We start from the raw sequence: 12,560 nt of genomic DNA, 5'->3' as shown, positions 1-12,560 counted from the left end.
TTCAACTCTTTAGTATCTTGAATTCTTGAAAAGAAATATATGATTGGGTATTCTTGTCATTACAGAAGTCCAGAGTGAGGGCTGAATAGTGGAGTGGACTTGAGGGGAGGGTCTGCATAACAGTGAAAGAGTTTTTTCTTTTCAAGGAGAAGAATGAATGGGGCTGGTGGGGTGAGCAGGGAGAAAATTGCAACAATGAATGAATGGAAACTCTAAGTCTCTGTAAACTTTCATTAAAATTAATAAAAAAAAATAGGAACAGGAGCATGACATGTCTGACCATCTAGCTATTTGTTTGGTACTATGGATATTCGTGATGGGGACAGTTAGCCTGGATGAAGCAGATAGAAGTCATCTTTGGCCTTCCTTATGCTACCACTGCTCCACTTACTGTTCCCTTTATTGTGGTAGAGTAGTGCTGCCAATCCAAAAGCAAGTGGTTTGAAACCACCAGCTACTCTGTGTGAGAAAGATACGCACTCCTTCCATGTGATATGAGTGGTTTCCGACTTGATGCTACATAACAACATGCTTAATGTCAGAAAAAATCAGATTATGTTCAAGAGAATTCTAGGGTCACAAGAGTAGGAACAGTTACAGATTGTAATTAAGGGAATCTGAGGAGAAACTATGTGTCCAAGAAGGAGTCTGACAAGAAAAAAGAAAGAGAGAAAGAAACAGAATCTAGAAGGACCATCAGAACCTGTTCTGTGTGAAAATCTCAGTCCTGGAGAAAGTCAGAGTCTCTTAGAGGGTCTTGAAGGAATGAATGGTTATAGTTGAGCGATCTGGTTATTTGGTCCTGGAGTGGAGACTGAAGATGGTACAGCAGAGATTGTGGGGATGGTGCAGTACTGGGCAGATTTCATTCTCTTGTACATAGAGTAAATTCCCTATGAATTGGATCTGAGTTGACACCACCTAATAAGAACAAAGAACGAATCGGTATGCCTTGGAGAGGCTGCAGCCAGAGTGCCCCTTGGAGGCAAGGATACTTGGAAACCAGAATACTCTCACACACTCTGGGCATGTTGCCAGGAGAGGCTATTGTTAGAAAAGGGATATCATGCTTGGAAAGGTGAAGGGTCAGCAAAAGAGTGGAAGACCGAAAAGCAGACGGAGTGACCCAGTGACTGCAGGCACGGGCTCAAGTGTGTCAGAGATGATGACAGGACAGGGTTCAGATCCGCTGCTCCTAGGGTCATCATGAGCTGTCCCTGACTTGAAGGTCCCCAGCAACAACATAATGAATACTTGTGCACCCTTCACCTTTACTCACCAGTTGATAACGTTTTTCCTCTTTCCTTCCTATGTACACCCACACATGTATTTTTTTTAACCATCTGGAAGTTACACCTATGACACTTTTGTCTCTAAACACTTCAGACCTGTTTCTGAAATGCAAGGACATTCCCCCACATGACCACAGTACCATTGACAAACCCCCCCCAGGATTCTCTTTACACCCTTGACTAAGGCTCCAGCCGAGGACTTCACATTGCATTTGATTGCCATGTCCCTTTTAGTCTACAGCATTAGTCTAGCCTTATTTTGCCTTTTATAATAATTTTGGAGAGTTTATAACAAATCTCACCCTCTCCAGCAAATGCCATTCAATTTGTCGCTGTCTTATTGTTTCCTCATAATTAGAGTCAAAGGAAGTATTTTTTGCAGAAAAACAGTAAGTGATGCTATTATGCTAACATCTATAGATGTTCCTCTTCTTTTTTTAAAAATATTGCATTGTATCCTTCTTTTTTCAGTGAATAAAGCCAGGAATAAATGTCAAAAGTTCTAATACCCTGTTTCCACATATCCAGCAGGTCAGTTATTGCTAAGTGACTCATATCATCATCTGCTTGAGGCAATGAGCTATTTGTACAGGGCACTGGATTTAAGGGTGACCTGCCTGGGGACTTCTCATCCATCAATCTATGGGATCCTAACGTAAGTTTCTTTTTTTGTTTTTTTTTTTTTTGTTTTTTTTAATCTCAAAAGTAAATAAGCTTCTGATGACTTATGCTGTGTTTATGACCTGTTGATAACTTTCGGCCTTTCACAGCCTTCTTAAGGAAGCGGAGAGGATCCGGAGCAGAAGATGTTGGCCCCAAGGCACATACCAACATTCCTCAGAGGGTTCGAGGAAGGGTGGCTCATTACTGGAGAGCCTGCTGCACTTAACTTACCACAGCAGTCAAAGCTCTGAAACCGTGAGCTCGGCCTTGCGCCTGAATGCCCAAAAACTGCAGAGAGCGAAAAGCGCCGACTTGGTCCCTTACCCGACGTCAGAAAAATCAAAATGCGTTTCCAGAAAAGGGAAAAGGATCTTGAGACCTGTTACATGCATTTCTACTGAGGAGAAGACCAAACTGAAGACACAAAATAATATCGAACTTCGGAAGAGCCCAGAAAAAGAGACAGCAAAGAAAAGGAAGAATCATTCCTCTAAGATTTCAGCTTTCAGTAATATGGATGGTGTGTTAAACCTTTCAGGGGGAAGAGCTCGGTCAGCTATAAGCGAGAGTGAAAAGGGTCCAGTCACCACTACTTTCCAGCATAGGCTACCAGGGTCTCTTAGCACAAATAATCCCCTGGATTGCATATCTGAGCTCATCTCGAAAAAGTGGCTTTTTCACAGCCCAAGTTATAATTTAACTCTTCAGAAGCGTTTTTTGCAGAGATCTAAAATTCAAGCACAATTGTGGAATTCCTCAAGTGATACCAAAAAAGAATAAAAATTATCACTAGTTCTTTTGCATCTAGTTTTTTTATTCTATGTGTCTTTTTAGTAGCGTGAGCATTTCTTCTAAAATACTTAGGAGTGATAACAGGCAAGTCCTGGGAATTTGCTTTTTGAGACCCTTAAAATATTTTAGTTCAAAGCAGTCCCTCCCCCCGCCCCCCCCCATTTGTGTGGTTGATAGAGCAACCAGGGTTCTATATTTAAAAATATATTGAAACAATGTTGTTAAAGTTATGCAACCTTGTATTGTATTGCTTTATATTGTACTGCTATAATTTATCTGTTCTGTACTTGTTGTTTGTCAAGAAAACAAAGTTTCTAACCACTGGGCCAATTGGCAGCATCAGCATGGATGGTGAAAAGATTGAGATAGTTAACAGTTTTAGTTTACTTGGCTCCACAGTCAACACTCTTGGTAACAGCAGCCAGGAAATCAGGAGACGAATTGCATTGGGAAAGTCGGCTGTGAGGGACCTCTCAAGAGTACTGAAGAGCCACGATGTCAGGCTGGAGACTAAGGTGCGCCTGATCCGGCCTATAGTCTTAGTCTTCGCAATTATGTGCTATGCATCAGAGAGCTGGACAGTGAATAGGGTTGATAGAAAGAGGATTGATGCCTTTGAGCTGTGGTGCTGGAGAAGAGTGTTGACTATACCATGGACTGCTAGGAGAACCAACAGGTTTGTCCTGGAGAGGGTAAAGCCAGAGTGTTCCCTGGAGTCAAGGATTCTGAAGCTTCTTCTGACATATTTTGGGCATGTTGCAAGGAGGGACTGGTCCTTGGAGAGGGACATCATGTTTGGCAGAGTGGAGGGGCGGCGAAGGTGAGGAAGACCTTTGGTGAGATGGATCGATTCTGTGACTGGAGCGGTGGGAATAAGTGCGTTTGAGATGGCTAGGTTGGCACAGGATAGAGCAGCATTTAGAGCTCTTGTATGTAGGGTTGCTATAAGTCGCAAGCGACTCGATGGCACATAACAACAACAACAACAACAACAACAACAACAACAACAACTTGTTGTTATGCACCATGGAGGACTCAGCAACCCTATGCACAACAGCTCTGCATCCTGCTGTATCCTGAGCCAGTCTCACTGTCTCTGACACACCTACCATCATTATCTCAGTGTTATAGGTGTTGGGGAAGAGTACTGAATATCCCATGAACTATCAAAAGAAAAAAAACAGCTATATCTTAGAGAAGGTGCTGTCAAAGACCTCCTTGGAGACAAGGATGGCAAAGCTTTGTCTCACATACTTAGGGCATGCTGCTAGAAGAGGTTATTCCTCAGAAAGAGACATCATGCTTGGAAAGGTGGAGGGACAGTGAATGAGTGCAAGACCCTCAATCAGGTGGATTGCTGTAGTGACTGCAGCAATGGGCTGGAATGTGTCAGAGATTGTGAGGACGGCTCAGGTTAGCACAGGATTCGGTTGTTCATAGGGTCAGTCCCCTTTGAGGACACCTAACAACGAACAGTGCCTTGGCTTCTTAAAATATGCTCCAGTTGCTCCTTGGTAGAAGCAGGGCAATTTCCTCCCATGCAGTTAACAGCTTCTGAAAACCTGCTGCAGGGTCAGCTATGTGTCAGTTCTGCTTCAATGGTACTCAACAACAAAAACATCCCATTTTGTCTGTTTGTTACCTATATTTCAGTTTTAAAACGTAGGTGTGCTTGATCCAAGCCATGGTCTTTTAGTTTACTTCCTATTCATCTGAAAATTGGACAATGACGAATTAATGCCTTTGAGTTGTAGTGTTGGAGAAGAGTATTGAATATCTCATGGACTGCCAAGAGTATACAAATCTGCCTTGGAGAAAGTGCAACCAGGGTACATGTTGGAGGCAAGGATGGTGAGGCGTCATCTCACATGTTTTGAGCATGTTTCAAGAGGGCGCAGTCATTTGGAGGAGGATATCATGTTTGGAAAGGTAGAAGGTCAGCATGAGAGAGGAAGATCCTCAACAAAGACCGACAGTGATTATAGCAATGAGTACGAGCATGTCAGGTATCATGAGGATAGGGAGGGTTAGAACAAGATTCAGATCTGCTGTTCACAGAGTCACTGAGTCACAAGGGACTCAGTGGTCCCTAAAAACCATAGCAACATTTCCCGTGACAGTATGGTTTTCCCAGCTGAGTACAGGCTTTGAGAGTTATTCTTGTACTGCACCGAGCCTCCACCCAGCACCCTGCATAACCCTGTAGTTCTTATAGTCCCTTGATTATCAGCTGGGTTCTGGGTGGCCACTTTCTGGCTTTCACAGGAGCTGGGGTTGATTCAGTTACTTTATACAAATTTGTTTAGTGGGTCTACTCACTTGGTTTTGGATGGCCCACAGGCATGTAAGGGAGTCCTGGTGGACGTGGTTGCAGGGAGTTGCACTGCTAACTTGGTGGCCATACTTCTCTCTGGTTAGACTCCACCAGTGGCTTCCCAGGAAGAAAGATGGTCAGTCTTGTTCTGTGTGGTGGTGGTGTTGTTGTTAGCTGCCATCGAGTCAAGCACAACTCATAGCAAACTTATGAACAATAGATCTGAACCCTTATCTATCCTGCTCCATCCTCATACTTCCTGACACACACGAGCCTATTGCAGCAGTCACTGTGTCAATCTACCTGGTTGAGGGTCTTCCTCCCCTTCGCTAATTTTCCACCCTTGCCAGCATCATGTCCTTGTCTGAAGAATAACACCTTGTCCAAGGAATAGCCCCTCTTACCAACATGACCAAAGTATGTGAGAGGAAGCCTCATCATTCTTGACTCTAAAGGGTACGCTCTCCAAGACATATCTGTTTGTTCTCTTGGCCGTCCATGGGATGTTCAGCGCTCTTCTCAAACACCACAGCTCAAAGATGCCAATTCTTTTCCTGTCATCCTTATCTGCCCAGCTCTCAGACACATAGCAAGTAATTGGAAAGACCATGGCCTGAATCAGACACACATCAGTCCTCAAACTGACATCATTACTCCTTAATAATTTGGAGACGTCCCTAACTCCAGATTTTCCCAGTGTAAGGTAGCTCTTTGTTTTCTGACTACTGACTCAAGCAAGATGAAGCTGTTGACAGTTTCAATCTCCTTTCCATCCATCATGACACTGCCTATCGATCCAGTGGTAAGAATCTTTGTTTTCTTGATATTGAGATGCAATCCACACCAAGGACTGCATTGCTTGATCTTCTGCAACAAGTGCTTCAAGTCCTCCTCACTTTCAGTAAGCAAGGTTGTGTCATTTACATAACGTAGGTTATTGACGAGTCTGCCTCTAATCCTGATGCCACACTCCTCACAGAGCCTCGCTTCTAGGATAATTTGCTCAACATACAGATTAAACAGGTATGGAAAGAGAACACAACCCTGGTGCACTCCCTTCCCAATTCCAAACTATGCAATGTTCCCTTGCTCTGATTCAGGTAGAGGTTCTGCATGAGCACAATCAAGTGTTTTGCTATTCTCATTTTCCTCAATGTCAGCCACAACTTGTTATGATCCACACATCCAAATGCCTTTGCATAGTCAATAAAGCACAAATAGACATTCTTCTAGTACTCTTTACTCTCAGCCAGGATCCATCCTACATCAGCAATGATATCCGTAGTGCTACGAACTCTTCTAAATCCTGCTTGAACTGCAGGCAGTTCCCTATCTATGTACTGTTCCAGCCGATTTTGAATAATCTTAAGTAGTATTTTGTTTGCATGTCATATCAATGATATTGTTCGATTGTTTCCACATTCTTTTGGATCACCTTTATTGGGAATGGGAGCAAATATGGACCTCTTCCAATCCATTGGCCAGACAGCTGTACTCCAAATTTCCTGGCATAGACCCTGGTGAGTGCATCTAAGGCTGCATCTGTCAATTCAAACAAGTCAGTTGCAACCTCAGAAATCCAAGGGAGGGTTAGCTAGGAGTCACTTCCGACTTAATGGCAATGACCTAGTGATGACAGGCACGGAAAGAGCGAGAGTTGCTTCTGTCTCGTCACATTTGTTTGAGTCTTAAGAGGCTTGAGATGCTATAGCTGACATTAAGAGTACATGATTCATTTATTTGCTAAATATTTGTCTTGCCCTCTGAACTTGAAGCCCCTTGAGGACTTGCGCGCGTTTATTTTGCTCCTCAAAATAAAACAGCAGGCAGAAATAGACGAGCAAACTGGTACTGAGTGAATGAAAATGTCCCTCCCTTCTCCCGCCCCGATTTCCTTGACAGAAGAGAGGGGAAAACCATTGTCGGGGCGTGGTAAGTATCAAAGCCTTTCAACAGACCGCAAGGACCAGAATGGCCCCCAGATTTATGCCAGGCCGTTTGTCCGACCTTGACCCAGCGCCCTCTCATGGGACGAACCGCATGACCGAAGTGGAGGGTTAAGGAAAGAAGGCTCAGAGGCCAGTGATTCAGGGAGGTCCAGAGGCCAGAGATCTGTGCATATTACCGAGGCGGAAGGCGAGTCATCCCACTCCGTGTGTTTTCCGCCTCGCACGACTACACCAACACCTCTAGCACCTCCTTAACCCTAGCACCCAGAATTTAGGAAGTGAGCTCCGTGTACTATGCAACCTGCCTCACCTCTTAAGCCCCGCCCACAGACCGGACATTAGTGTCCAATCCCAATCTCACTTCCCTCCTAGCCTGGGGCACACGTCCCGCCTCAAACTCCTGCTCCAGACCCCTCCCACAATTCGTTCACAGCCCAATCGCGCTCTCGTGTTCCCCTCAAGCCCTCCTCACTGTTCACGCTCCGCCTTCCAGACTCCGCCACAGGCCCCGCCCATAACCCAGTCCCCTCCTAATTTGTCTTTTCTCCAGCCTCCCTGCACTTGCCCCGCCCCTGTCCCGCCTCAGGCCCCACCCCAGAGCCCGAACCCCACCAATCTCACCCTTGTCTCTCCTCCAGCCCTTTCCGGGGCACACGCCCCGCCCCTGCCTCTCTCCAGGCTCCGCCCCAGAGCCTGGGCCTCGCCAGTACCGCCCTCTCTAGACACACGCCCCGCCTCCTCCCCGCTGCAGGCTCCGCCCCAGAGCCCGGGCCCCGCTAGTCCCGCCCTCGTCTCCTCTCCAGCTCTCTCAGCGGCATACGTCCCGCCCCCGTCCCCGCGCCGCCACGTGCTCCGACGCAGGGAGCCGCCCACCGGCGGGTCTGAGCGCGAGCTGCTCCTGGGCCCCGCGGCACCACTTGCAGCGCGGTGCGGGCAACGATGGCTGCAGCGGCGGTGACGGCCCGTGCGGCCTGGCCTAGGGCGGCGTCGGCCCTGCGGGGCTACTGCGGGACTGTGGTTCGAGGACGGCGGCACCACGTCTCCGCACGGCCCTTGTGCACAGCACCCGGAACCGCTCCTGACATGAAGCGCTACCTGTGGGAGCGCTACCGGGAGGCGAAGAGGAGCACGGACGGTGAGTGCGGCTGTGGCTGAGACCCCGGGACCCCTTCGCGCCCGGCCGGGGCAGCTGCTCTTGTCCTCCACGGTCAGCAGGCAGCTGGCCCTGCGCTGCGCTCCTGGGTCCCCGTCGTCCCTCTCCACCCCGATCGCCTTTGCAGAGGGGCTCGGGAAACACGGAAAATGCGCCTCCGGAAACTTTACAACTCTTGCTTTCTCCTGCCGAAAAAGGCATTTTATGTATTATTATTATTATTATTATTATTATTATTATTATTATTATTTTGAAGAGGTTTTTAGCCTGAAATCTGCACTGGAAGCGCTTTGGCGGCTCCATGGACCTTGCTTTGGAGGCGGGCGCCCTTTGCGCACCCCCAGATATACCCCAGGAGTAAAGCTGGTAACGTAGCGCAGGGACCGCCGGGCGCCTGGGGCTGAGGCTTTGCAGTGTTTGCTGTGGAAGGGGTCCAGGTTGGGAGTGTTCTGGGCTACCTATTCTAACGTCTGTGAGGAGATCTCAGCCGATGAGTGGAGTTGGCCAGGTGCTTGGATCGATTGTTACAGAGGGAGAGATTAGTTAGTATATTAGTGCCAAGCACATCATTGTTTTTCTTATAGTCGAGGAGGGACTGAGTTTCCACATCCGCGTTCTAGAGATCAGACTCAAATTTTAGGAACCTAGCCAAAGGCTCACCTTACCTGGCCAAAGCCAGCAGTCCTGCCCTCTGCACTACATAAACCTTCTGGAATAACTGGCCAGCCACTTGGAATTTGGTGGAAAAGACCCGTCGTGATAATACATTTCTACTGCTTTCAGGGGAGATTTAAAAGTTCGACAATATTTACGGTGATTATCTTTGCAGGAATGTGACTTACAGAGATACCCACTGTTGTTATTTTTACCCTATAGGACCGAGTAGATTTGCCCTATAGTATTTTAAGAGGCTGTATATCTTGATGAGGGCCAACTACCTCTTTATTGGAGAAGTAGCTGATGGCCTCGAACCTTCAACCTTTCAGTTAGCAGAAATGATTCACTCATGAGCAGAAGTGATTAACTCATGGGGGAGACATGTGGTGGACTGTCTAGTTGGAAACCACCCATCGCCAACCTTCCAGTGGGTTTTCTGAGGTAATAGGTGGCATGGGAGGAGATCGCCCATCTTTCTCCAGTGGAACAGCAGGTGCATTCGAACTGAGTACCATTGTGTTGGCAGTACCACCTCGTTACCACTAAGCGCTCAGAGCTCCCCGACAATTCTCAACCAGAAGGCAGTTTAAGAGAAGAAAGCATAACACTTAATTTGCATCAATTGGAGTAGTTTTTCTGAGGAAATGAAAAGTGCCATGCCCTCTCTCTCCATTGTCATTGAGTTGGAACGACACATAGCTGACCCTCCCCTGGGTTTCCGAGGCTGTAAATGGCAAGGGAGGAGAGCGCCCCTATTTCTCCCTTGGACTCACTGCTGGATTAAGTTAGCAGCGCAGCTTTCTCTGAACTGCCACCAGAGCTCCCTGAAAGTGGTGCTATGCACCATTGAGTGGAGCTGACCTTCCAGTGGATTTTCAGAGGCAGCAAATTGCATGGGAGGAAATTGCCTGTCCTTCTCCCATAAGAGGATTCGAACCAAGTACCTTTAGAGTATATCTTTTTTATTTATTTTTATTTTTTTATTAGTATATCTTATTTTTGGAATTATCCTGTCCTCTGAGTTCGGTTTTGTTACATATGGTAGAGTGGAAAGGATACTTGCTTTGGTGAAATTTGGGGTGGTGGTGATTGTTATGTGCCATCAGATTGCTTGCAACTCATAGCAACTCAGTCTATCCTGTGCCAACCTTATCATCTCTGACACACCTATTGCCATTACCCCAGTCACTGAATCAATCCATCTCATCAAGGGTCTTCCTTTCTTGTGCTGTCCTTCCACGCTTCCAAGCATGATGTTCCTCTCAAAGGACTGGTCCCTCCTTGCAACGTGTCCAAAGTATGTCAGACACAGCTTCAGAATCCTTGCCTCTAAGAAGCAGCCTTGTTTCACCCTCTCCAGAATGAACCTATTTTTCACCTAGCAGTCCATGGTATATTTAGTATTGTTCTCCAGCACTACAGCTGAAAGGCATACATTCTTGATTTTTGATGTTGTTGTGCACCGTAGTATCGGAGCCAACCGGCTTAGGAGGAGATTGTCCCTCCTCCAGCGGGTCATCTGGTGGATTCGAACCATGTGCCTTTGGAATTGCAGTGCAGCTTCTTGCCATTAGGCCACCAGAATCGGGAAGGGCGTAGGCCAGGGATGTGTCCTGTCTCCATACCTTTTCAACCTGTATGCAGAACAGATCATCTGGGAGGCTGGACTCTATGAGGAGAGATGTGGCATCAGGATCGGTGGAAGATCCATAAACAATCTGTGTTATGCAGATGACACAACCCTGCTTGTTGAAACTGAGGAGGACCTGAAGCACTTGCTGCTGAGGGTCAGGGACTGCAGCCTTCAATATGGATTGAGGCTCAATGTCAAGAAGATGAAGATTCTCACCACTGGACCAATTGGCAGCATCAGGATGGATGGTGAAGAGATTGAGATTGTACACAGCTTTAGTTTGCTTGGCTCCACAGTCAACAGTCTTGGCACCAGCAGCCAGGAAATTAAAAAAATGTATTGCGATGGGAAAGTCTGCTGTTAGGAACCTTTCCAAAGTTCTGAAGAGCAATGGTGTCTCTCTGGAGACTAAGGTGCATCTGATATAGGCCATGGTCTTTGCAATCACTTGTTATGCAGCAGAGAGCTGGGCAATGACCAGGGAGGATAGAAGGAGAATTGATGCTTTTGAGCTTTGGTGTTGGAGAAGAGTGCTGAAGGTGCCATGGACTGCTAAGAAAACAAACGGTTCATCTTGGAGAGGGTTAAACCGAGCTGCTCCTTGGAGGCAAGGATTCTGAGGCTTCGTCTGACATACTTTGGTCACGTTGTAAGGAGAGACCGGTCCTTGGAGAAGGACATCATGCTTGGGAGGGTGGCGGACAGGCGCAGGAGGGTAAGGACCTCTGGGAGATTGATTGATTCGGTGACTGGGGCAGTCGGGATGAGTGTGTCGGAGGCAATGAGATTGGCACAGGACAGAGCAGAGTTTAGGGCTGTTGTACATAGGGTCGCTATGAGTCGCACGCAAATGACTCGACGGCGCATAACAACAACAACAAGAACGAGAAGATGACATTTAAAGAACATCTAGCCCGGCTTTTTTTTTTTTTAAGAAATTCAGTCTTTTAATTGTGAAAATTGTGTATTGTAGTTAAAAACACAGAGATCTTTTTTTGCATCCATCCTTAATCTAGTTCTCAAAATTGCGTCATTTTGCAAAACAATAGTACATTATGTATCACCGCAGTGTACTGACTTTGTTACATACCGCCACAGAGTTTGTTCAGTTTTTCAGTTTACTTGTACTTCTCTATGTGTGGTATTTAGTTCTACACAGTTTTATCATGTGGAGGTTCACACAGTCAGGATACAGAATATTTCTGCCATCCCTGGTCCCCTATAGTATCTCCTGTCACCACACCCATCTTCCTCCCACCCACTCTCTTTGTCCCTAATGTGATCTAAAATTTTGTCATTTCAATAAGTATTACATAAAGATAACCTTTATGCGTCAGCTAAGCATTTCGGATACACTGTAAGGAACCCTCGTGGCTTGCTATGACATTGGTGGCTTGAATCCATCAAAAACAAGCTGTTTGGGAGAAAAATGGGCTGTACCTCCTGTGAGAGAAAAATGGGCTGCCCCTCCTGTGAAAATTTACAGCCTTAGGAATCAACTTGACAGCAAAGGTTTCCAAACAAAAACAAAAGCCTTTTAGAATTGGCTTCCCCTCAATTCCTCGTTGCCATTGGGATGGTTGAAATCAGCTAACTCATATCTTACCCTCAGGTAGGTTTTTGGAGGCTTTAAATGCCATGGGAGGAGATTGCCCTAGTGAGATCCCTGCGAACCAGACGTCTAGAGCTCAGAGTCCCTAAGGGAAGGCAGAGTGTCTTTGGTGAAACTATCCCTGTTTTAAACCGGAAACTATTATATGCCATTGAACTGATTCCAACTTCTAGAAACCCTGTCAGATGGAGTAAGTAGCTTAGAGGTAAGGAGTTGTACTCACTTTACCCAAAGGTACGTGGTCTGAATCCAGCAGCTGCACCAGCGGAGAAAGATGGGCAGTCTCCTCCTGTGCGATTTACTGACTGAAAATTCACAGTAGGGTCAGCTGCCAGTTCCAACTCAACGGTACAGAACAACACAGAGCGTATAACTGTCCCATAGAGTTTTTCTAGGCTGTAATTGTTACTGACAATGTGGATTGAGGCTCAGTGTCAAGAAGACAAAGATTCTTACCACTGGACCAATTGGCAGTATCAGGATGGATGGTGAAGA

The 12,560-nt window shown here is 46.5% G+C and overlaps 1 protein-coding gene and 1 pseudogene across 1 annotated transcript in view; both read left to right on the top strand.

Annotated features, from left to right (window-relative positions):
- The window catches only part of LOC102846797, a 170,217-nt pseudogene extending 162,249 nt beyond the window's left edge, over positions 1 to 7,968 (top strand).
- NT5DC3 (5'-nucleotidase domain containing 3) overlaps positions 7,953 to 12,560 on the top strand; it is a 126,142-nt gene continuing 121,534 nt past the window's right edge. Inside the window, exon 1 of the mRNA XM_006888548.1 lies at positions 7,953 to 8,145. Within this exon, the coding sequence (XP_006888610.1) occupies positions 8,094 to 8,145 (52 nt within the window). The 5' untranslated portion in view covers positions 7,953 to 8,093. The remainder of the gene's footprint in view (positions 8,146 to 12,560) is intronic.

Source organism: Elephantulus edwardii, unplaced genomic scaffold, assembly GCF_000299155.1.
Source record: "Elephantulus edwardii isolate Elephantulus edwardi_28Jun2011 unplaced genomic scaffold, EleEdw1.0 scaffold00068, whole genome shotgun sequence".
Taxonomy (NCBI): domain Eukaryota; kingdom Metazoa; phylum Chordata; class Mammalia; order Macroscelidea; family Macroscelididae; genus Elephantulus; species Elephantulus edwardii.
The sequence above is the reverse complement of the archived record's forward strand: the minus strand, read 5'-3'. Positions and strand labels throughout refer to the sequence as shown.